At 38.4% G+C, this 24,885-nt stretch overlaps 1 protein-coding gene across 2 annotated transcripts; it reads right to left on the bottom strand.

Annotated features, from left to right (window-relative positions):
- Positions 1 to 282: 282 nt before the first annotated feature.
- On the bottom strand, positions 283 to 24,492 carry UBQLN1 (ubiquilin 1). Of its 2 annotated transcripts, none has more exons than XM_027721571.1 (11): positions 24,337 to 24,492; positions 14,809 to 14,960; positions 11,072 to 11,187; positions 9,452 to 9,714; positions 8,518 to 8,676; positions 7,831 to 8,074; positions 7,197 to 7,339; positions 6,222 to 6,305; positions 3,708 to 3,823; positions 3,226 to 3,394; positions 283 to 1,500 (listed from the first exon to the last, which is right to left on the bottom strand). In XM_027721571.1, exons 1-11 carry the CDS (start codon positions 24,490 to 24,492, stop codon positions 1,345 to 1,347), a joined length of 1,758 nt encoding a protein of 585 aa, XP_027577372.1. In that variant the 3' UTR covers positions 283 to 1,344. The 2 variants fall into 2 exon arrangements, with proteins under 2 accessions (XP_027577372.1, XP_027577373.1); XM_027721572.1 differs by having other exon boundaries at positions 283 to 1,497.
- Between the last annotated feature and the right edge of the window lie 393 nt (positions 24,493 to 24,885).

Genomic DNA, 24,885 nt, shown 5'->3' with positions numbered 1-24,885 from the left:
TTTAGTGAGTATGTTCACAACTACACTGACATGAAAGACCAATAAAAAACAGATGTTATTCATTTAAACTTTTATTCTTCTATCTCCACTTTTTCTATGCTAGAAGTCTTCAACATCATGCAACTCTTACTCTCTTGCCTCCATCTCACACTCCAACAGTTGTTTACTAATCTTAGCCCAGAGCTGATGAATATTCCCAGAGCTCGCACTCAAACGCTCTGAAGCTGGACAGTCACCTTGAAGTCCAGAGAATGGATCAACTACAAACACACTGAGACAAGATGCTTAAAGACTTTTTTAATTCATTTATTACCTGTGCACAAGAGAAGTAACTACCAATAGAAACTCAAAAGCTATACAGTATTTTTACTTGGTGGTTAAAAGTAATTAGAGTATCATATGACCATGAATGAAAATAATGTCTCCAATTACAAATCAGAATATGTTAGAATCTCAGTGGAACAAGCCAAAAAGCCTTCGAAGCAATTCCAGAGCACAAGGCTCTGCACCGTTTAATTTGCGCAATGACAAAAGTAATTTACAGTTAATCTTTGTGAATACTGAGATAATGTTATAATGCAAGTTTCTGTACAGTTAACTGTAAAGAGACAACCAGAACAGTAATTCTAGTATATTTTAACTGAACTTGCTTAAGCATTTTTTCTGAAATGGTTACCAAAGATCCTGGAAGATTCTACACCAAATCCAAGTCCTATGACTTTTTCTCCTGTGTTATTTTTTTGGTGTTTGTGGGGGTTTTGTTGGTTTTTATTTTTTTCCCATTACTTACAATCTCATTCTATTGTAAGGTGTAAATCTCTAGAAATGAGCTGTCTGCATTGTATATATCGTGTTTATACAATTTAAAGCAAAAGATGGTACATTACTCAAGTAGTATAAATCTTCCAGCATTTTGCTAGTCAAGAAAAACAACATGCCAAAATCACAATGAGCAGTATTGGTACCCACAGCTTCAATTAATTTGTTTCCTTTTTTAATTTTTTAATCTACATAAATTACTACTAAAGGATACTGTTTAGGTAGTAAATACATTGGCCATTTGTAGGTCAGACAAAACTTGTTCATCCAACTGTGAAAGCTGATATTGTTTCAAAAAAAAATCACAAATAATGCAGAACAAAATAACTGACGCATTCAAGAAAGTGAAGATGCATTGATTCCCACTGTTTGAAGAAAACTACTGCACTCCACCTTCAAATGCATCAGGCTGGTTTTAGTTATAACAAGACAATCCCAAGAGTCAGAATGAAATAAAGCAATTTGAAAGATTTAAGAGCTGTTATCAAAAATAAATTACATTTTTTAAAGTTAAAAGAAACACTGCTATGAAGGCTGAGAGCCAAGCAGCCTTTCAATAGCTGCATTGATGTCTCCTCCTGTTGCTATTAGTGCTTGTAAATTTGCTTCGCGGTTCAGAAAGCCCATTGCACTCAGCTGTTCCAGTTGTTGCTGAAATCGAACTTCTGGGTTTTGTAACTGCTAAGAAAAAAATTTCGAACTATAAAAGTGTAATATGCATATAGCAAAATACAGAAATTAAATGTAGTTTTTTTCTGCACTGCTTTGTCTTTCCTAATTTTTGACTATACCTTTTTCAAGTTCCAAAAAATATATACTGACAAATTCAATTAGCAATTGAATAATTTTTTTAACAAGTCAGCACCTTCAAATCTAAAGAGTAACTACACTTATATAACATTCCCAAATAACTGCAGGAAAAACTGATTGTTTGATAAAAGAGGATTAAAATTAAATTGGGTAAATTTACGTCCCATGATCCATTTCTTAAAGATATGCATATACGTATTTTTTTAAAAATGAAACAGAGTTCAGCCTAGTAATGTGGAACAGCAAAGAGTATGATGTTGCTGTCACCAGTATTGACCATCACAGGCCTTATTTTTCCTTGTCATAGAAATCATCTCTTTTGTAACACTCCAAGTATTTGTTGACTAAAATCACCAAAATCTTAATTGTTAGAAAGGTTGAGGCTAAGGCAAGCTGGCAGCTGTGCTTTATAGAAAAATTCTGCTTACACAAACTTATGGAAAAAATATGCATTATTTAAATGGTATGACCTTCAGAGGCATTCTTTTAATCAGAACAATAACATGGTGGGACGTTACTTTTTAAAATCAATTACTCAATTTATATTGGTACACAAAACTTGTGCGGCTACTGCTAATTTTGCTGTTGTTCTAATTCAGCAGTTTCACACATCAAGAAATTACCACCTGTATTTAAAATCTGCATATGGTTACAAACCAGTACAATGAAGACGTAACCTGAAATTTAAGAACTGCCCCCCAACCTGCTTCCCACAAACAAAACTAAACAAAATGTTGACCCAGTAGGGTAAGATTTGACAGCATAAGTGAAAACATACAAGAATATCGTTTGCTACAGTAACACCCATGAACGCTCTCAAGTGGTTAGATAATAAGAGAAAAAAATCTGTCAGATCAGCAAAACTGAACTAACTCACGCCATGGCAAATGAAGAGGGAAAAGCAGGACTGCCCTTTCCACCAGGAGTCCGCCATTACACAGGGTAGGTACCATAGCACAAGGGTGCTGTTTCACACAACACTCCCAGAAGTTAACAGCATGTCTCCTTTAAGGCCAGTCTTGCTCACCACCCTACTACTACTGGAAGTTGCTACCTCTGCTTGACTTCTGGAGCTCTCTGGAAACCTTTAATCCCACTCAGTATGTTAACAAAATGCACTGCAATCTGGAACTGCAGGATATTAGAGTACGAATTCAGGCTGCAAATAGGCAGAGAGTGGCTATTCCAAAGAGGGGGACAGAGATTTAGTTACAGCTAAAGAGTGACAGCAATACAGGCAAAGAGCACAGAGGTAACAGTGTTCAATATGCTTAAGCTTTACTCTTGCGTGAACCTGCACTACACTTATCAGTGAAACTTACCACCTTGATCTGCCGCAACCTGTACAAACATTTCTGAAACTCCAGGGCATGAAGATGAGTATATAAAAATCAACCAACACTTTTACTCAAATTTGGTGGTTTTTCAGTATTTACTTACACAGCTGCAACAGCACTTTTAAGCCTCCTCTGCTGCCCTTTGACCAGAAGCATCCAGGGGACCCTCCCTTCAATTACCAGCCTCCTTTCCAGTGGTTTACAACAAAAAAAGTAAAGCAAAAAGTCAGAACATCTAAAATATAGTGACGTACTTTACCTGAGCATTTGCACCAGCAAGTGCCTGCAACATCTGGTGGACAAACTGCTGGTGACCAGGTTCAGCAGCTCCTGAAGCTGGACTTGTATTTTCGGTTGAAGCAGAACTAGGTACAGTGGACTCTGTAGGAGCTCCACTGCTTCCCAATCCACCTAAACCAGGATTAAATCTGTATAAATTACAGAAAAAGAAATACACCACTTGAATAATAAATACTAGCTTGTCTCTTCTCATTTATTTAATTACTAGGTAAAAATTCTGTCAAAGAGAGGATGACAATTTAAATAAAGTACTAAGAGAAAGACCAGAGTTACCACTGTTTAGAAGTACACAGAAGGCAAAAATGTGACAGATTCCAAAACAAGTGTAGTTAAACTAAAAAGAGGCAGGAAGAGGAGTGTTTAATAAAAACTTCATAAATCTCTAAATGTAAAACGAATGAACAATACAAGGGAAAAGTTCCTGTCTAAATCAATTCTTACCCTGGTATAAGCCCCGGTGCTTCTGTTGCTAATGTCTGCAAGCCCTGCTGAATCTGTAGCAGAGCCTGCATTGCTCTAGGGTTTGACATAGCTGATAATGTGTCAGGATTCTGCATCTAAGAAAAGGAGAGAAACTCTTAATCATATGCAGATGTTCCAAGTTAATTTCTATCATTAGATCTCTTATAGAATCTGATACAATTTCAGAACTTGTTTTTCAGTGTTGTAGTTGAATATTTATGGGAAATCCTTTAGTTATCTTCTGTGAGAAAGCTTTCATAGAAAGTAATCAATGAACTCTCTAGATGTGGATAAAGCCTTTCAAATGACAAGTACACAAGGAGTAGTATTTTTCATTACAGACCTCAATCTTTCAAAGCCGTATGTCTGTATTAGTAAAACATTATTCTAGAATTAGTATCCTATTATCAATTATCATACTACTGGTAAGCAACAATGCTCAATGTGATGAAACTTGCCCAACAGATATCTAAGAAAAAATAATACATTTCTTTTTCCTAGCTAATTTCAGATCACAGCAGTTTGGTCATGACTATTTGTACACATCTTCTCATATGCAGTGCCTTCACAACCTGAAATGTAAAAAAATACATTGCAAAGTATACAAGCAAGCAAATGTATAACATTCAAGGATTCTCGCTCTACTGTGACTTCAATTAAAAATCTGCTTTCACATCCACTAATGATTTAAAAGGCAAATCCTTTTTCATTTCTGAACTGAAGCACCCAAAACCCTGACTATTTTAGATACAAACTCAAAACTAGTGGCTTAAGCTTACTTCTGCTAAGAGATGGAACAGATGAGTGAAAAATAAGTTTCAGTTACAAATGACACAGTTTTGGTAGCCAGACCTACTTCAAATAGCATACAGGCTTATTAATCTTAGCACCCTTCCCGTGGCAAGTAGACCAAATTACTTTTGCTGGAAAAACCCTTTTGATTCACATAGAAATCACGGATTAAGCTGCCTCTGGTGCAGAGCAGAATTGGAGAATAGGACATGAAGAACTCTGCTCTGGAGTATGGATGCCTAAGGAGACTTCAGCACACAAGTTACTACTCTCCATTCATCTCTTGGATTTTTATCTTCCTGATAGTCAAAGAATAACTAAATATATAGATGGCAAAGGTTACTTAAATTTTAAAAAGGAAATGATTTTGGGTTCTCCAATGAAAACTGCTGCAACTAGTTTACTGTCTGATATTTGAAGCTGTCTTACAGAAATGGTGGCCCAACTATTCTCAGAGCACTTAGGTGACCTGGATCTTATCTATTAATGTTATTAACTCCAGTAGCAGCAATTCTTTCCTAGTTCTGCTGGGCAACTGCCCTTCATTGCAAAAGACGCCTTCCATTATGAAGACTCTATGGTTTCTGTGTCCCAATCCCATGATATAAACACCAGTAGATAAGCAAGGAAGTACAAGTTGCAATATTATCAACATTCTGAAAATATCCAGGTATTTCTTGACTTTACCTCACCTGCTAATGTTGTTAGTCACCTGACCTTACACAGTGAATACAACACAGAACTAGCTGATAAACTCCACAGTGATACTGACAGGACATACCCACATGAAACAGAAATTATTCTTACTGTACATTCATTAATTACCATTTATTCACATATTTCAAAACATACATGTGGTACTAGCTCCTCAGATACTACTGATTATCACAAAGCGGTGGCATTATAAAACACCACAACCATTTATGTGGTAGAAACAATATAAAAGTACCTTCTAAACACTGAACTTGCTACTATAATTCAAGTATGTGCTAATTATTTTACTTATAAAACCTCCTGTGTGCAGTCAGATCTTGGCAATGTACACTTACACTGATCTGCAAGGACTGCCTAATGATGGCTGGCGTTCATGCAGTGGATTTTGATTCCTAGACAAATCATGCTTGCTCCTATTTATGGAACACAGTACTACTACACACTGTGTCAACTAGTATCAAGCAGATACCTGGGCTGCAAGCACAATGTTAAGGAGAAGACAATCTTTATGGGCAAAAAATGTCAGAAACCACTTCTTTTGAATTAGCTAATGACCTTGGCCTTTCAAGGTGTGCCATAAGACCTCATTTCCAAATATATAAGGCAGGTTTGAAGAAAGAAAAGCATAGTGAAACTTTAATTAGTAGTGGGAAAAGTACTAATCCTTTTAATTTGTGAAATAAATCTTGTCACAAACAGGTGTTCTCTGGTTCGTGTGTAGTAAGAACAATTATTCCATCTAAGCAAAAAAGCAAGAGCAAATCTAAGTAGTTGTTCCATCTAACTGCAGACAACAGTCAGTTTTTTGAAAGGGATGGAGACATTAAGCAAGAATATTATTAGGGGACAATCTGACTTAGTTTCTAAAGCTAATAAGAACATATTGCAAAATCTAGCTATCAGCCAAAACGAAGACAGGCACCAGTTTACTAAAAATATTGCTTACTGACTTCCAGACAATTAATAACAGCTAGTATCTCATCTTACTTGCTGAAGGAAAGTTGGAAGTTGTTGTCTCATTTGTTCCTGAAGTTGAGGATTTCCAACAAATAAAGGATTATTCAACATCATCTGTAGGACAAAAATATTTAACTTCAAAGATCAAGCAGTAAAATCCACAGGAGGTTTTACAACAACTACTGACATGGTAATAGTCAATGAAAATAACTTCAGATTCATGAATAGTAATCATCTACTTCTCCTTTGGCCAAAACTTTTTGGAGGTGTTTTGCTTTATTTTGGTGTTGCTTGGTTGCGGTTTTTTATCTTTTAAGTGAATGAATTTCCAGATACAAATGAGGTAGGCTTGCCAATTGTTACAAGAAAATCCTTTTCTGCTCAGCCTCAACTACACATCTAAGTAATAGCTCCCTGTAAACATTCCTTGAAGTCAAGGATATTTCCAAGTGAGTATCTAATAGAGAAAATGCTTTTTCAATCTCAGTTCAGGATTTGACTTTTGATACTACTGTTTAAGTAAAATTTGAAAGCACTTCTACGATACCATTCATAAAACAGCATCTCCATGTTTAGAGGGAGCACAGGTCACAGAAGTGAAGTTAAAAACAGAGTAATATCTAGATATGGCACCAAGTCCCCTCCCTTCAGTTCTACCAAGTTATTGGGGGTATTTATTTACCGATAGATCCACCTTAATTTACCAAAGCATTTGTTTTGTCCTTTTCTTATGCTGGGTCACAAGTTCAGGGCTATACAGAACGTACATAGCCTTACAAGTTATTTTAGAAGCATGTCAGGCATGATGTCCAATTACAAATTGAAGAAACTCACTGTGACAAACTGTTAAATGTAAGTATGTAATAATTTCAGTGAGTTAGCGATTAACATTAAAAACAGGGTAATTCACTACACATAGCTGTAGAGCTATTTGGGTTTTGTGTTTTGGTTTTTTTTTACTGCAATACACACAATAAATACATCACTACACCAAATGCAATTTACCTGTACTGCAAGATCAGGATTCTGGCTTAATGATTGCATCATGCTTCTCATGTAGGGTGCAGACAACATATTCTGCATAAGTTGCGGGTTTTCTGTTATCTGCTGCAATAAGCTCTGCATTCCTGGTGTGTTGAACATACCAGCTTAAAAAAAATAAAAAGCCACTTTAGTAAACATCCTGACTACCACCAGACTATCTAAAACCAGGATACAACCACCTGCTTTTTATGTGTTTTAGACCCTGAAATATATCTTACTGTTCTTCTGCTTACACAGACACATCTACCCTAGAAGCTAAGGCAGATGCTGTATCCAAGCAGTTCCATTACGTATCCACATTATTAGCTGTTTTCACATTTGCCTTGAAATAGAAAAAAACCACAGTTCATCTAGAGGTTCCCTACTTTTGCTATTTTAAGACAACTTAAATTTAAACAGTGTTTAAGTAACACTATTATAGCCCTAAATTATTTTTCATATTTTTTTCTACAGAGAACTTTGATACTAGTAAAATGTTCTACAAAAGTAAATAGCAATAAAAACTTTGAATCAAAAACTCTCTTTCTAATGAAAGAATCATTTCAGCAAGCTTCAAAGTACATGCAAATATATACAATTGCAGTAACAAACACACCTCCTAGTCCAGGCCCCAAATTCGGTCCAGTTGAGCTCTGTCCTGTAGTGCCAGAAGTGCTGTTTTCAGCATTACTACTGCCACTGCTCTCACCACTAGTGCTGGTATTTGTTGTGGAAGTCTGTGAGCTGGACTGAGAAGCCCATGGATTTGGCAGAGGATCTCTATTTTCTGTACGAGATGGTTGACTGTCCCCTCCTGTTGATGCATTGCTTACTAAAGAAGCAAATGGGTTACCTCCAAACTACAGAGAGAGGAAAGCAAACATATCATGCGCAAGTTACCTTTCCAAATGAATCATGAAGATAAATGTTTACAGGTCTTAATCAGTTATACTCATGATTCTACAGTAACTAAAGGTAAATATTGTTAAAAGACACTAATATTGAGAGATACTAGGACCTCCAAAAAAATTAAATCACATTTCTAAGTAGTGTTGCTACTACACTGTATTTTTATCACAGTAAGATGGTATCTTGTGTACTGGTTTCCAACTTCAAAGTTTTTTATTCTTCTCATCTTCAGTTCGAAGTTACTAAACACACCCTTAAAAAGATTTTACTGCACCTCCAAATTTTAAGGCAAAGAATTAAAGGAATTAAAAATTAAGTAATTTACATTACTGACATGCTTTTATTTAAAAAAAAGAAATATTCACTTTTGGTGTCATTTGTAATCTTTTCTTACCTGTTCCTGTGCTGCGTTCAGTATTGGCTCCTGAATATCTGTGTACATGCGTCGCAAGGCATTGTATCCCCCTGGTATACTTTCAAGGTTGCTCAAGGCCCGATCCTGGTTTCGCATCATTTCCTGCATCATTGCAGGGTTTCTAGCAAGTTCTAGTGTCTAGAGAAGTGGAACGTTTAATCTGTATTAATAAGAAATCCATTCTAAAGTGAAAACGTCAGCATTCGGCAATATCTCAGTTATCCCAGTCTAACCCGGTTTGAAATTATGATCAAAGCTGAATCAAGCCCAAGTGTGAGTCAACACAATTCGGTGTTTAGCCAGCATTCTACCACAACAGACTGGGTCAGGAAGACTGGCTAAACATAAGAAAACCTCCGAATGAACTACTCTTTTCTTCCTTCATCTTTTCCACACAATATATTCATCATTTCTAGCACCATTACAGCAGGCAACCTATAGTATGAACTTTAAAATAAATACACACAATTTAAAAAGCATCTAGTTATCTATTTGGGTTTTGATACATTCTGCAACACAACATATCTTATGTATCATCTAATTTTAAAAGCATTTAGAAGTGAGATAAAATGAAAATACTTAGTATTTTGGAGAATTATTTTTGTTAAATTCATTGGCTAGACAACAGGCTTTAAGTGCAGACAGGCACATCCATTCTAGCCTCAGAAGACATGACTATACAGTCTTCAATGTCTTTCAAAACTATGCTGCACGTTTTCTGAATTATCAGTCTATTCTGAACAATAACAAGTAGAAAAATAAACATTAGTTGTCTATGGCAACCTTTTATGGATTTTGAATAAGCTTAAATACTTCAAGAATGTTCACACACTCCACTAAGCATGTTCAATTCCTGCTCTGTTGTTTATAGTTACAGTATAATCAAAGGTCATAAACAGATCTTTCTACATACCTGTCTCATTATATCTGGATTATTCAGCATGTGACTGATTTCTGGATTTCTCTGTATCAGTTGCTGCATTTGAGGGTTAGCCATAATTAACTGCCTCATCAGGTCAGGATTTGAAAGCATGCTCTGAACAAATGGATTTTCCATTATCTGAACCATCATTTCTGGGTTGGACATAAGTTGCCGTTGCATCTGACTTTGCAACTCCGAAAAGTTTGAAGTATTTAAGCCCAGGCTACTCAGACCTGCCAAACCTCCAAGGCCACCTTTAAGAGAATGAAAAAAATATAATTGAACTTCCAGTTTCTAGTATACTTCCAAACACATCCAGGTCTTTTCTAAATACAAAATATTTGAACATATCCCACACTTCAAAAAAATGAAAATGAATGGAAAGTCCCATTTTTGCAAGGCTGTTAAGGAGTCACCCACTAGGAGTTTGCTTCTTTAAATAACAAAAATCCAAGAAACTGTATCTTAAATATAACTTGCTACAATTCTAATAGCTTTTCTTCTCACTTTCCACAGCCAGGATACAAGAGATGTTTGGGGTTTTAGGTCCAGATCTCAACCCCTCCAGCAACACTTACCAACTGCATTTGTAAAAATCATTTATCTGTCTCCTCTTGGTTAGTCTAAAACCAAGAGAGAACTCGAAATACAAGTCATAGCCCCTATTCTAATTAAAAGCAGAGTTTCTCTTGGCAGTAATACTCCAAGAGCTAATTATGTTTTGAATTGCTCTCCTTTGCTGAGTCCAAATAAAAAATTTCAGGTACTAGTTAGACTGAGGAACCATCTAAACCTAAACAATCAATTCCTTACTATAGTTGGCTTTTCCAATCTGCCTCTACCCCACTATGCAAATGCAAAAAAGGTGAAAAAGAATGAAACAAAACCCCGACTGCAATTATGAAAATACGTTATTATTTTAAGTCAATAGACTGCAGCCTCTTTATTCATAAAAGCGAAGACTCATAATACTATCAGACTTGGAACCTGAGAAACACTTAATTGTAAGATTAGCAGCAATTTTATTGTTTCTATTGCAGATCTTTGCTTCGTGTTACAGGTCCAACTTCTATGATTCATCAATTCTCAGATAACAAGAACTCAGATGCACGTTTAAGGAGCACAAGGACACTGGAAGGAGTTTCATTATCCAGAGTGCCAAAATATAACATCAGTAGCGCCTTACTACTGAAGGTGAAAGGTGCAAGTCTGAAGTTTGTCGTGAAACAGTGGCACAGTTTGCCCAGAGAGGCGGTGGGTGCCCCATCCCTGGAAACATTCAAGGTCAGATTGAATGGGGCTCTGAACAATCTGATCTAGTTAAATATGTCCCTGTTTGCTGCAAGGGGGTTAGACTACATGACCTTTAAAGGTCCCTTCCAACCCAAACTATTCTGTGATTCTGTATAAAATTAAGGAAACAACTTTCCTCCGGTAACTTACACATCAGAAACCTTCTACAACCAATTAGAAACATATGTGTAATCGGTTTCTTGGCTGGTGTGTTTGAAGGGTTTTTTTAAGTTCTGTCTATAATAGAATAAAGCTTCAGGGACAATTACCTGAATCCAAGAGAAGACACCCACAATGCTACCTAACCAAAATTCTTACCCAAGCCAAAAGGATTACTATTTGTTGAAGTTGGTGTTGAAGTACTAGTGCTTGATATTGATGTGGTTGCAGCACTCCCAGTGGTGTTTGCCTGTTGAGCTGGGTGGTCTTGTGATCTAAAAAAGCAATTTTAAAACCTGTGAGTTTAAAAAGTTATTTTAAATAATGCCATTTAACGTAGGAATAGTATTATATTTGAGAATCTTAAATTACATTTTGATTCTTTCTCAAAAACCAGTTATCCGCAGATGGCTTTCTGAAACAAATCTTTCTCAGACATGTGTAATTTTTCAGAACAGTAGTTTCAAATATTAAAAATACAGATGGCCACCACTGCAGCCATTACCACTTTCTCATCCTATCCTGGGATGTCTGCCAATGAATTGTTTCCTCTGTCCTTATCTTGCTTTAAGGATCCATGCTTTACGCCACTATACTCAAATACTACCGATTACCTGCCTGCGCCTTGAAGAAATAAAGCCCAACAAATTTAATGTGGCATTTGTTTCACACCACATCTTTAACTGGAAGCTTTACTAAATGTGAAATTCAGTTAATGTTGCATTTCTCTAGATATAAGATTCAATAACCTTTAAGACTTCAAGAACAGGCTACAAGCTAAGGCCAGCAGAATGTAGAGCAGGCACTAAAGGCTGCCCATATTATATACTCACCACACCTTTCTACTGCAGGCATAAACACAGGTGTTGCCATGTAGCAAAAGAGATCAAGGAACTGAGCTTGAATAAAGCCAGTTTGACCTCTCTGTTCAAAAAGAAAAGAGGCTAGTTTGAAATCCAAATCAGCTCTCCAGTCTAGTTCAATAATCAATCTCATAAATGCCTGTATTTGCAGTATTACCTCATAAAATAACTTGTAAAACTATTAATTCAGACTTCACACAGATTTGAAAATTTGACAGTACTATAGACTTCATACTTCAGTTCATCTTGGAGTATCTTTCTGCTATAACAAAATTCTGTGCTTGCTCCACTCAAGAGAAGATCAGAAAAAGAAACCCCAACCATACCAAAAAAAACCATGCTTGAGAGATGGCTCAGATGCAGAGGCTTTCCTGAGGTTTTCTAAGAGTTCTCTAACTCCATTAACAGCAACTGCAAACACAAGTACCCTTGGCCAAGGAGCTGTAACTTGAATGAGGAAGATTATACACTGTATATTGGCTGTGAATCTCCTGCTAGAGATATTTGGTTTTCTTCAGTCTAGAAAACACATACATCTCTTCTCCATAAGCAAAAGAAGAATAATAAGAATAAAATCCTATTTGTATTTTCAACTGAGAAACTGTTTTGAGAAGCAACTATACCTCTTCATGTAACAAACATGAAAGGTTCTCAAAAGCATGACAGAAAAGTAGATGAAACTGAAACTTGCAGTTCATATTTCTTCCATGGAAACTGGGGTATACACTCTGAAGATAATGGTTTGAGTGAGTGTCAAACCTGTCAGCTTCAAGTCTTTGAGTGAGACTCCTGTAAAGTGCACATCATCTTTTATATCCACTTTGCCATTATGATTCCTCCTGTTGCTTGTGAACAAATTATGTGTTGACCTGGAACTCTATTCAGAAATCCAGTGCAGCTTCACTGCCCATTGCTAATCACTCACTGCTACTCTGACACCACATAAGCCAGGTTAGGAGACTACACTGAAAGTTTGTATCATTCTGGAAAATGTAGCACAGTTAAAAATCACCTCTTTTTCAACAAGGATTGGTTGGAATATATGAGGATTCCTATTTGAAAGTTACACACCTAATATTGTTTAGAAGGGAAAAGATCGTGTTCAGATTCAGTTTTGGAAAAGAACCCTTGTCTATTTAGACATATGGCAGCAACAGTAACTGCAACAGTCAACAGACAAGTAAATGGTATAATGTAAAGTGGTTGGGAACAAATCAATCTTGATACTCATGGCCAAAAATCAGCACTTGCCAGGCCACACCAGCATGGTCTAAATCTTGTCTTTCAGGACAAGCATAAAATTCAGATATTTCAGCAAGAAGAATATTAAGATGTTTCAGGATAACGTTATACTTTCGCAGAGGTGATTTTCACTGTGCTGACATTTCTCTCTAGCAGGTTTTAGGAGCATATTTTTACTTTACTCAAGCAAAGCTAGTGGGTGAAAATACTAATGCCTCATTTGAAGAAGCATAGGCACATGTAGATTTTGTTTGTACTTCCTTGTCCAAGACATGATTAAAACATTCTGCAGATAATAGTAATACATTCTTCTAAAATTATGCAAAAAAGTGGGAGAGAGTGAAGAGATAGATTGCCATGCTGATAGGACAGATCCAGGGACACCACAAATTCCCCAAAAGCCACAAATGTGGCATTGTTCATAGGTGCTCCTTTGCCCAGAGGCAAAGAGGTACCAGAAGGTACCAGAGACTGGCACTGGTATTTCAGTATGTATAGCTATTGTAGCTCCAACCTCTGAACCCACTGAAGACTGCACAATCAAAAACCTCCTGTTAACACTACTCATGGAGCCTCTCTGCCACACTCAAAAAAAGCAACAAAAAACCAGCAACAGTAGAATAGTAGTTCAGATAAACAAGGTACAGAATTGCAGTATTAACTAATATTGTATACAGGTTTGGCATGGAGGCTTGTATCAGCCTAAATTTCAGGCAGAGAAGGCACAGGACAGAGAAGGGAGACCCCTGACAGTACAAACAAGTGTTTTGACTCCAGAACAGAGAAGATAATCCCTCCAGGATGTGAACATGGAATTGAAGATAATTTCAGAAGGCACCTACATTTAATGCTAATGCTACTAATTTCAGCAAGCGTTTATATTTCATGCTAATGTTACTAGCAAGCCTTTGTGACTTGGTGTGGCCTGGAAAGGGAAAGCTGTTCTGTTCTCTTTTTCTGTTCTCTCCTATGTTCCATTCACTTTCCTTCAACATCTGACATTTTCCTGTAAGAGGAGATCCTCATCACAAACAGGAAAGACCTAAGTAGAACAGGAGCAAGAACACTTTCAGTGTAGATAATGAACATGCTATTGACTAAGCAAGCTACATTTGAGGGATCTATTCCTCTACTTGTTGAAAGGATTTTTGGGCGCTTCACAGGATGCACAGATGACACAGCTCAACTGATACAACTTTCTCACCATCATTCTAAAGATACCTCAAGAAGCCCAAATCTCAAGTCTGTTCAGCCAGAGAAATTCATTGCACTAAAGCAGTTGTTAAAAAATTTCTTTCCTCATTTTACCAAAACAGTGAGTCTTTACTCACTGTGTTAGCAAAACAAGGAAAGAAAATTCACTGCAGAGGAAAGAAAAGGAAGAGGAGAGTGGAGGGGAAGGGAGGTGGAGGGGCAGACAAGAGAGGAGAAAAAAGCTTTTCTGAAACTTTTCATGCATGAAAAGAAAACCTACACAACACGAATCTACAGAGAGTAAGAGCTAAATATCTAAGACCTATGGAGCCAAAACACTGCCAGCACTAAACCCAAGAAGTTAAATAACAAACAAACAAACAAAAAAAAGGCAGGAGATACGTATTTAGAATTTGAATCCAATTAAAATACAAGATAAACCAAAGAAGAGAGCACTGTACTTTCAGACAGTTATTCTGCATGGGTTGTAACTAAGGAGCTGATTAAAGTGACTTGGTCAAATCTAGGTTTGCCCTACAGAAAACTATTAAGAATTTGCAGTATTAAGTAAAAATGACCACTCATCATTTAGGTTACCTGTTTTGTGTTTTGATAACCAGGTGAACAGTGAGTCCATCATGAATTCCGTGCTGAGTCAAAGTATCTTGATCTTTTAAAATTTTTCCAGCAAATATCAACACAAGCTGATCAGTGTGGGACTTGAAACGCTTAGAGATTTCTTCCTTGAACTAAACAAAAAAATTAGTTCAATTAGTGCAATTGAATACTGAACTGTGATTTTTTTAAAAAATTTAAGAACAAGCTATTTTTTACATTTGCTGTATTACCTCACCTGCACTGCACAAACTAGAAATACTTTATTAAATTTTCTAAACCTATTTTTTTTCAGAGAAAGATAGGAAATATTTCTTTTTCATACAAAAAAAGGACATGAGAAGAACTTCACATCTAGATCACTAGTTATATAACTAGTGATAACAAAAATCTGATTTCTCTTAAAGACTACTGCAGGTTCAATCAGGCACACATGAAAACAAATACATAGTATTATATAAACTACTTAAACACATACATATATATGCACATGGTCAAGTACATATATATAATTACATACTAGCAAGTACGCTAATATATATACACGCACACCACTGAAGCCATCCACTGCTGAAAGACTGAGGATACAATGTCACAAGTAGGATAAATCTGTCTAGACTTTTACTGGAAATGAGTGTCCTTGTTTCTTGGACATCTTTTTGCTGCCTTCTTTCCATGTGTCAAAACCAGCATTCCTTCCCACAGAAGCAAAAGTTACACTTTAGGTAGCTCTGCTTCCTCATTCAACACATGACACAGCTATATAAAATGCAGCATAAATTGCAAGCCAGGGCATGGTGAACAGCTACATTTTTCAGTTCACTAAGAAATTATACCCCTATTGAAACAACTGAACACAGAAGCCCATTCTATACCTTCTTGCCTTCCTATTCAATAATAATCAAGTTCTGCTTTGAATGAGTTCTAATTGAAATTATTCTTCTCTGGAAAAATACTCTCATCAAAACCAAAAAATTCACAAAACTTGAAAAGGAATATATCCAAAAAAAGTGCTAAGGACTAACTTCATTATAAGAATGCCAGATAAATGTATGCAACAAGACTAGTCTGCAGGCTAAGTAATTTTAAAACAATTCCAGGTAGTTAAAAAGTCTTTCAGAAGCTCACCCTGTTTAAAATTTTAAAATTAAGTTGACTATAATACTTCAAAAAACATCCCCAACATCCTACAGAATTCTCATTCCATATAGGAAAATATAATATTAATCTTGCAACTAGTTATTAATAATTGCATTTTATAATAGGCAGGACTAAAATAGTAAAATACCACTGTATTATGCTTTGAAGGTGAGTCGCTAACTGAAATATTTTATAGCATAGGAAGAGAAAAATAAACAGAGTTAAAAAAAAAAAAGAGAGAGTCCAAGAGACAATATACGTTAAAAGTCTCTGTGTTTGTGCAGGCGGTTGCCCTTGGTTAGTTAAAAGTCTACACTGAGTTAGTTCCGGTTCTTGAAGAAATCTCTTTTAAGTCAGCCTTAAGATTTATAAGTATTCCAGAAAGTCACTTAGTCCATTCCTTTCCCAAGTTACTTATCTGAATTATTTCTATCATGTTTATCTAGTCTGTTCTCTGAGGTCCCCAGCAACATTTTTCCAAGAAACTTATTTCACTATCCTATTTCTTTACTGTCCTTTCCACAATGGACAACACAAACAGATTGTTGTTTCCCTTTAAAAAAGGGATTCCAGTAAGCCTAATCTTTCCTTGAGGGAAATCATTCTAATCATTCCCATCACCCTTTGGACTTTTCAAAACCAATTACTCTGTTAAGAAAAAGTGAGAAATCCATGTGGGAAAATATTCATGCTGATTTATTTAACAGCTATAAGGTCTAGACATTTTGTAGAATCCCAGAAGGCCTAGTGTGCACGTCTTGAACACCAACAGTCAGATGGCTGTGGAGCTAACCAAGGATTGTTGGTAACAAGAGACAAGAATTGTAGGTAACAATCAAGGATTTTGGTAATAATATGCCATTGGAAAGAACAGGATGTGACTGGAGAAGAGGGCCATACAGAGGTAGAGGGACACTTTTCCAGGGCAAACATCCTTGTTGTGGCTCCTGTAGATAAGCACAACACAGTGCAGGAATGAGGCTGAGGAGTGGGCATGGACTGTAGGGCGAACCAAGACCAACAAGACACCCAAAGCCCTATGACCCATTTCCAGAAAGGTCTAGAAGAAAGGACTCCACATGATAACAAATTTGCATAGAAAGTGAGAAACTTATCTCCGAGGCAAGGAAAGTCTTTCTATAAAAAGGTATCCCCACAAAGCCCAGGCACATGTGAGCCCTCAGGACCCTGGACTCCCCCTCAACTGGATCAATGCTGGATCACCAATCCAATGCAGGATTGGTGATCTCTTTTTCTCTCTTTCTTTCTTATTTTCTTTTTTCCTTTCTTTCTTTCCTTCTCTCTTCCATCTTACCCCTTTATTCAAAACCCGCTGCAATGTGCTCATAGTAGGGACTTAATATACCAGTGTGAGGTATGTAATTTACAAAGAAAACTTCCCAAGGTCTTGTGGAGCCTCTGGCTTTTGTCATTCCTTTCTGTGACATCTCACTCTTTAAGTGGAAGGAAGTATCTAAGAATCTTGAGTGCTCACTTCTCACTTCCACCTTAAGGGTGGAATATCACACCTTTTTCTGCTGTTCAGGCAGTTGCATCCTATTCTGCATTCTCCTAGTTAATTATTGTTAATACACATTCCAAAGCAACATAAAACCAGCAGAAATACTTACAATTTGGTACAAAGCTAATGCATAAGAATAGAAGACTACCATACCATGACAAATCAAAGAGTAATGTCATTTACCCAAACTCACCATCATATTTTCCACAATATGTTGTAACAGTGAGGTCCACAACTTAATTCTCATCAGAAAGCTGATATCGTAGTATATAAACAATATTCATGGAATCACAGAATATCTCAAGTTGGAAGGGAACCATCAAGATCAAGTCCAACTCCCTGCTCTTTGCAGGACTACCTAAAACTAAACCACATGACTGAGAGCATTGTCCATAAGCTCCTTGAATCTCGCAGGCCTGGTGCCACACACTTGGTGCCAGCACTTTCCAAGGGACCCTGTTCCAGGGACTGACAACCCTCCCAGCAAGGAATCTTTTCCTGAAGTCCAATCTGAACCTGCCACAGCTTCATTCCACTTCCTTGTGTCCTACTGCTGCGCACAAGAGAGATCAGCTGCTCCTCCTCTGGTGCCCCATCCCAAGGAAGCTGTAGGCTGCCATGCAAAACCAACACTACAGTAAGACAGGAGTGCAACCGTGAACGTATCAGGACCCACAAAACAACCTTTATGACAACATACACGCATTATTCAAGTGCACACTAGATTTCTTTCCAGTCACAATAATAAAACTGCAGAGATTAATAAGCCAGTTTTGACTGGGACATATTTACATAAAAAGCCTGCTCAAGATGCAATGGAAATGTTAGGTCTCTTCTCAGATTCACTTTCATTTGCCACAAGTTTGGAACCTCTGAAATGACAGGACATAAGCAACCCATAAAGGGAAAAGTGCAGCAGTGCATAGTAGTGGAAAGGGCTCAGGATTCATGTTCTAGCCAGTTCTATTCCTTCCAGAGATCCTTCAGCAAGCCACTCCATTTCTCCAAGCTCTGACTTAGGAAAAATGGTTAGCTATACTTCTCTTCCCCATAAAAGCACCTGGCAATCTACTCCCTCCCTGTTTCCTGTGTACGGGCTCACTGGCAAAGCAAGCAAACTGTCAACTCCTTGATTTAGATTAAGCACTATCCTGGTTCTGGCCAGGAAAGGGTTAATTTTTGCAGTCGCCAGGAGGAGGCATTGCCAGAACCCACTGGTTATTCTATAGCACTTCAAGTCATTGCCTGCAGCAGAGGAAAGGGACTCTTCTGGGGAGAAGAGGTTGCGTCTGGTGGAGAAAATACGGTGGAAGAAGCCATCTGGTATTGTTTATTACTGGGGTATTTTTTCCCATGTGAATCATTCCTTTTCTTGTATCCTCTGTCATTGGTATTGTTGCTGTCACTATTCATTTTGTTATCTCATTGCTGTTTCCAGTAGATTGTTTGTATCTCAACCTGTGATCTTCACCTTTTGTGCCTCCAATTCTCCTCTTCAGCTCATCACAGTAGGGAGAGAGAGGCGAAAACAGAGAAGCAAGAGAGAGCAGCATGTGGTTTGGAGAGTCTGGTGGGGGCACTGGGGAGAACCATTCCTAAACCATGACAGCACTACTTAGCAAGAGCCAAAACGTTGATGTGTTATCAACATTATCCTTGCACTTAATTCAAAACACACAGCACCATATCAGCTACTAAGAAAATTAACTATCTCAGTCAAAATCAGGACACCATGTCACCATATATTCCAAATTCTTAATATTTTGCCCTAACTTTACTCCCAGACAGGGACCTTTTTACAGAGTCAAGGTTTATTGTCACTAAGTCGAAACGTTGCCTGGCTCTAAAAATCTTAACATGACACCTCTACCACAGTTAATTATTTATTAAGGTTTTCTGTGCTGTTGGCAATTTTGAACTGTGTAAAGGACCATCTTTAAAAACTCTGTGATACTGCTGACTGAAGGTGATGGATTTTAGCAAAACAAACTCACTGGAGGAATGCAGGCCCTATCTGACATGGATAAAGTTTAAAAAAAATAATCAGAAGAAATACATGAATATTATGGTGTTACTTTTACGCAGATAAGTATCTACACACAAGACACTTCATAGTATTACTTAAAAAGGTTTTCTTATTTTACTGTATCTGCCAGTTATTTATCAGAAAACACTTGCTGAGTACTATGGTCGGATAACTGATGCCTTTGAGTTACATCTAACTAAGCCAACTGTCAGGAAAGTCATTATACAGTTACTTCTGAAGGTTTTCTTCAATCAAATGGCCACCTACCATCACTCTAAAACAATTTTAATCAAGTTCCCAAAATCAGAAAAAAAATCAGCTTAAGAAATATGAACCAGAGTATATTGCAAGGCAGACTCCATAAAGACTCCCATGGATGTGTTACAATGCACTAAGACACCAGATGATGGAAAACCTAATGCTAAACAATTCAGGCACTCTAGTGCCTTGACTGTCAAGAGAAAGCTAAATCACAATCCTGGAAAAGAAGAATAAGTCGGATTCCAATATATACTTTCAACCTCCTTTGTTTGCACCATTCAGTAACCCCTGGATTACAGAAAAACAGAAAACCAGAACTGGATTAGGTTAAGAAAATTGAAATTAAACTGTTCTTTTAAAGTAAAACATTACATAAAAAAATATTAAAAGCATATGCAAGCCTGGAAAGATGCTCCACTACCAATGTACCCAATGTTCTGTTTAACATTTACACCTCTGTGATCTTGATAAAGCAGAACACTACCAATTTGGGATTGTAAGAACCAGGCATAAACATGAAACTCCGGATTTCTGAATTTAAAGTATCAACCATGAGCTGGACTCAAAGTATACAAGTTTATGAGATCTCTATTTGACAAATAGCAGAGTCTCTACACAATGTGTATATATTTACACATATAATTCTGTGAGTCAGGTTTTTATCTGTAATTTACTCTAGTACAGAAAGCACGTTTGTGTTCACCTAGTTTTAAAAACATATTAGGAGCTGTTAAATATGCTATTACTGAAAACTATACTTCACACTGAAGAGAAATTCCATTAAATGTTTAAGTTAAATAAAAAAAATGGAAAAAAACCCCCCAAACCTTCAAAAGAACCAAATCTGTTTTCTGTGGAAGTAAACTCAATTTCACTAAGTTTTCCAGATGGGTATTGCTATGAAATTTTCATATAATCACAGGACTGACAACAATTCTCTGCAAGAACTGCAAACTTCTGAAATTATTACTACAGATTTACTATATCCACTCTTTGTTGGCCTAGAAGTTAATAATACACAGCTAGTCATGTTACCCTGTTGCAGAGTTGTGATGTTCTCAGAATGCACCACTTGTAGCGCACTACACACTACTGTCCACACTGGTGGACAGTAACTCTGAACCAGTTACAATAAACTGCAAATGTCAACATGAGGCATTAAAAGAGCACCATGAAGCCTCGGAAAGGTTTAACTCTTCAAAACTACCTCTCTGTGTAAATAGTCTAAATGATGAAGGTAAAACTGTTTTCCATGTAACTGATTCCAACACCTCACCACTCAAACAATTCAAGCTGTTCACTAAGACAGGAAGGCATAAGTTGTTCCTAACACGAGTGCACCTTTTCTTTGCCAAAACACATTAAATCAACTCTGCTAAGCAAGAATTGCAAAGATTCTATTGCCATGGACTCAGAAAATAAACAGAAATAAAAAAATTAGGACAAGAGACAGTCTTACTGAGCTGATACTCTAGTATCAATTCTGTCAGGGTCAGCTAAAGTCAACAGGTTTATAGGTATTCATCTTCAGCCAGCATGTAGTCATGAAGTCTTCACACTGAGCAAGATCAGTACCATACCCAGTCAAGAACGCAAATATTTGGTCCTTGTCTTAATACTCAGCCAAACTGTGCTCAGCAGAATCAAACAGGTTTCAAAGAAAAAAAGCAGACACTTGCAATCAACTGACCTCCCAGAGTGGCTTTGTACTTGAAGGTCACTTTCCATTCCAACTTGCATACTCACTGTTCCAGCTGCACAGGATCAGCAATAACAAATCCTGAAGTCTTCTAATATAGGAAAAAATCTTGACAGAAAAGTTGCAGGCCTGATTTACACTAATGGAACAACATAAAATATGATTTGTGCAGCCCTAAATTGGGCCCTGATGAACCAAAACATTTTCCTAGAAAATCCAGGTTATTGTTCTGGCAATATTCTGAAATGACTGCAGAGAAATAAACAAGTCAACTCACTAAGTCATAATATGAGCTACAGAAATATACAACTGAATGGGGTTTATTCTGCTAGGTTGTTTGGGGTTTTTTGGGTTTTTTTTAACAAGCTGCAAGTTACTGGCCCACCTATCTCAACCATACAAACAACCTGCTGATTCCAGATGCATTTGGACAGATGTTCAATTTGTCTGGTATTTGAGATTAACCTATTTTCAAGGCTGGCTCAAGAAACGTCACATCTACTGTTGATGCCTATTACTATCAAAAGCTCATTTTTACTGTTTAAGAGAAACAGCCAACATTAGTCACAGTATGGGGACAGTTCATTTTTTAGTGTTGTCACACTGCCTGGGACTTCACACAAATGGTCGACTCATTGGTGCAATCTTACTTCACAGGAACGAAGACATAAGTGCAGATCTAATCTTTAAACAGCAGCTCCAAGAGAGACAACACTCAGAGCTAAGATATCTGTGGACAACAAAGACATTTGATGTAGTGTGCTCTGTTAACTCCCTAAACTTGCATGGCTGCTTTCAGTAAAAATTCATGCTCTTGCTGGGTTGTACAATTATTTCAGTTTAAGACAATTGCTTACTTGAAAGCCTGGTAGCTCCACCAGTATTCACATCTGAAACAAACTTGTTAAAGTCAAATATATTCTGAAATTCACATCTTAAGTAAATCTGTTTATAACTCCTGAAGGATACAAACTAATTGCTAACTGCTTTTCAGGACAAATGCAATCCTCGGGTTAGATTCAGCTTATGAATCTCTCTTTTGAAATACCCAAACAAAACAAAAGCCCCCAAACTGCAAAGACTTTTACAAAAACTGCATTGATGCTGCTCACAAATCTATGGAGAACAGAGAAGTGAAAAGCACCCCTTTCAGACTGAGATTGCTGGGAAAGCAGTGAACAACATTAAAAAGCAAACACAGTCATTTTACCTTTGGGAGAAATGCCTAGATTAAGCTTGCAGAGAGAGCAGCTGATAGCACACAATACTGCAGCTGCCAAAAGACCAGTTAAGACAAGAGAGCAGTCTCAACCCACTGGCAGCTGGAGAGAAGCCCTCAATGAAACTTGGGTCTGGGACACATATAGGCCAAATGCTGATGTTAAAAAAAAAACCAAAACCAAAACCAACCAAACAAAAAAGACTCCTGAATCTAAAAAAGACAAAAGGGTAAAAAAATTGAAAGAAATATCAGCATTTTCTCTCTTCACAGCAACTAGGTGGAGCAAGAGTCTAACAGGTTAGCCAAGGTGGTAACACTACATTTGATACTTGGGAACCTTCATCTTTTGTATCCTGCTCTGATAAACAGGCAGTGTCTTTCAGCTTATGCATAAGGAATGATTTCAAGTTCTGTATCTAGACACTAATGGCACTCTCACAGGTAACCTTTTTTTGATGAGGTGTGCAGTACCAGCCAAGCTAAAAAAAATGTGGAGTAACACAGACTTGCCACATTTGGAGACATTTCAGTGAGAAAATGGGAAATCCTAAGGAAATTGCAGGAGGCTCTGAATCTAGCAACGTTTACAAGCAGGAGGCTCTTGCTTTTTACGTTTTGATTACACCTTTTCTATGATTTGTAGCTTTCTAATCTAAACAAATGAAGTTCTAGTCGACAGTTGCATGGCAAACCTTCAAAAAACCAGAAGACTTGCAGGAAATAGTGATGATGAATCAGTAGGCGTTACTACTTCTGTTGAGACAGAGGCACCATGGGGCACTGACCTTCACAAAAATTGTAATAACTCAGTTATCTGACAATAGTGCCATGCTAAGTACCATATCCATAGCTAGTACATTTAAGTACAGCAGACTGCAAATTTTACAGAGTACAAGGATACGACTTCCTCAAAACGAAGGCCTATTTGCTGTTTTTAAAGGTAGTGTTAGACCAAAAGAACTACTGGAATTGCAGAGGTGCTGGTGAATGTATATATTTTCTACAGTCATGCTAGTCAGCCAGTGAGAGAACTACTGCCAAACTGAGTCAGCTCGACAGGACAACTCACACTCAAGGAATGAGAAAAGAGAAGGCTTCGTGGTGACCTAATTGCAGCCTTGCAGTACCAGAAGGGAACTTACAGGAAAGATGGGGCAAGACTATTTACCAGAGCGTGTAGTGGCAGGACAAGGAGGAATAACTTCAAACTGAAAGAGTGTAAGTTTAGATTACTTATCAGGAAGAAATTCTCTGTTGTGAGGGTGGAGAGGCACTGAAAGCTGTGGGCACCCCATCCCTGGAAGTGTTCAAGGCCAGGTTGGATGGGGCTCTGAGCAACCCGGTCTAGTGGAAGGTATCCCTGCCCACGGCAGGGGGGTTGGAACTGCATGATCTTCAAGGTCCCCTTCCAACCCAAGACAGTCTATAAAATCACAGACTCTCTGTAGTGCAACGGGGAGGAGAGAAGCCGGGAAGAGGGGACAAGGAGGAGTTTCTCCAGTGCCCCCGCGAGTCTCAGATGGCAGCGCTGCTCTCCTGGGCCAGGATCGGCCGTGGGGCTCGGCCGGTGCGGCCCGAGCGCGCAGGAGATGCTTCGTCACCGGGACGGGCCCTCGCCCCGCGCCGCCGCCGTCCCTCACCTGTCGGATGCTGCTGGTCTCGGATACGGCGAACTCCTCCTTTTCCTTGGGAGTCTTCACCGTGACTTTGATGATCCGCGGCTCGGTGGCACCGGCGGCGTCCCGGGTAGGGGAGCCTGGGGGGCCCCCCGCGGGATCTTCGGCTCTCTCCGACATGCCGCGGGCAGGGCAGGGTAGGGCACAGCACGGCACGGCACGGCAGAGCCTGGCCGAGGTTCCCAGCGGTTTCCGGCGGCTCCCGGTGGCTCCAGCGGAGCGCTCCCGCCGCGGCCCCCACACCGGAAACGGCCCGGCCGTCGCGCGCCGTGATGACGCAGCCCAACGGGGAAGTTACTAGAACGGGGAGGTGCCGCGCGCCCCAGGGCGGGGCGGGGCCTGAGCCGCGTGACGAGAGCGGGGCGTGGCCCGCGCGCTTTTCCAGCCTTCCCGTCCTCATCCCGACCGTTTCCATCCCCCCCTCCGCGAACACTACCTTGTGCGGCACATGCGCAGTGCTAGGTCCCGTTCTGGGATCCTCAGTACCGGAAAGACAAGGACCTACTAGAGTGG

Source organism: Pipra filicauda, unplaced genomic scaffold (genome assembly GCF_003945595.2).
Source record: "Pipra filicauda isolate LSUMZ 115617 unplaced genomic scaffold, ASM394559v2 scaffold191_size1418713_pilon, whole genome shotgun sequence".
NCBI classification, from domain to species: Eukaryota; Metazoa; Chordata; class Aves; order Passeriformes; family Pipridae; genus Pipra; species Pipra filicauda.
The sequence above is the reverse complement of the archived record's forward strand: the minus strand, read 5'-3'. Positions and strand labels throughout refer to the sequence as shown.

Excerpts from the sequence above, each read along its gene's own strand:
- UBQLN1 (XM_027721571.1), bottom strand. The coding sequence starts at position 24,492 with ATGTCGGAGAGAGCCGAAGATCCCGCGGGGGGCCCCCCAGGCTCCCCT. Across the intron at positions 14,961-24,336 it reads AGACCAGCAGCATCCGACAG|TTCAAGGAAGAAATCTCTAA; the intron begins GTGAGGGACGGC and ends TTTTTTGTTTAG. Across the intron at positions 1,501-3,225 it reads TTGCTGGTGCAAATGCTCAG|CAGTTACAAAACCCAGAAGT; the intron begins GTAAAGTACGTC and ends TTTTTTTCTTAG.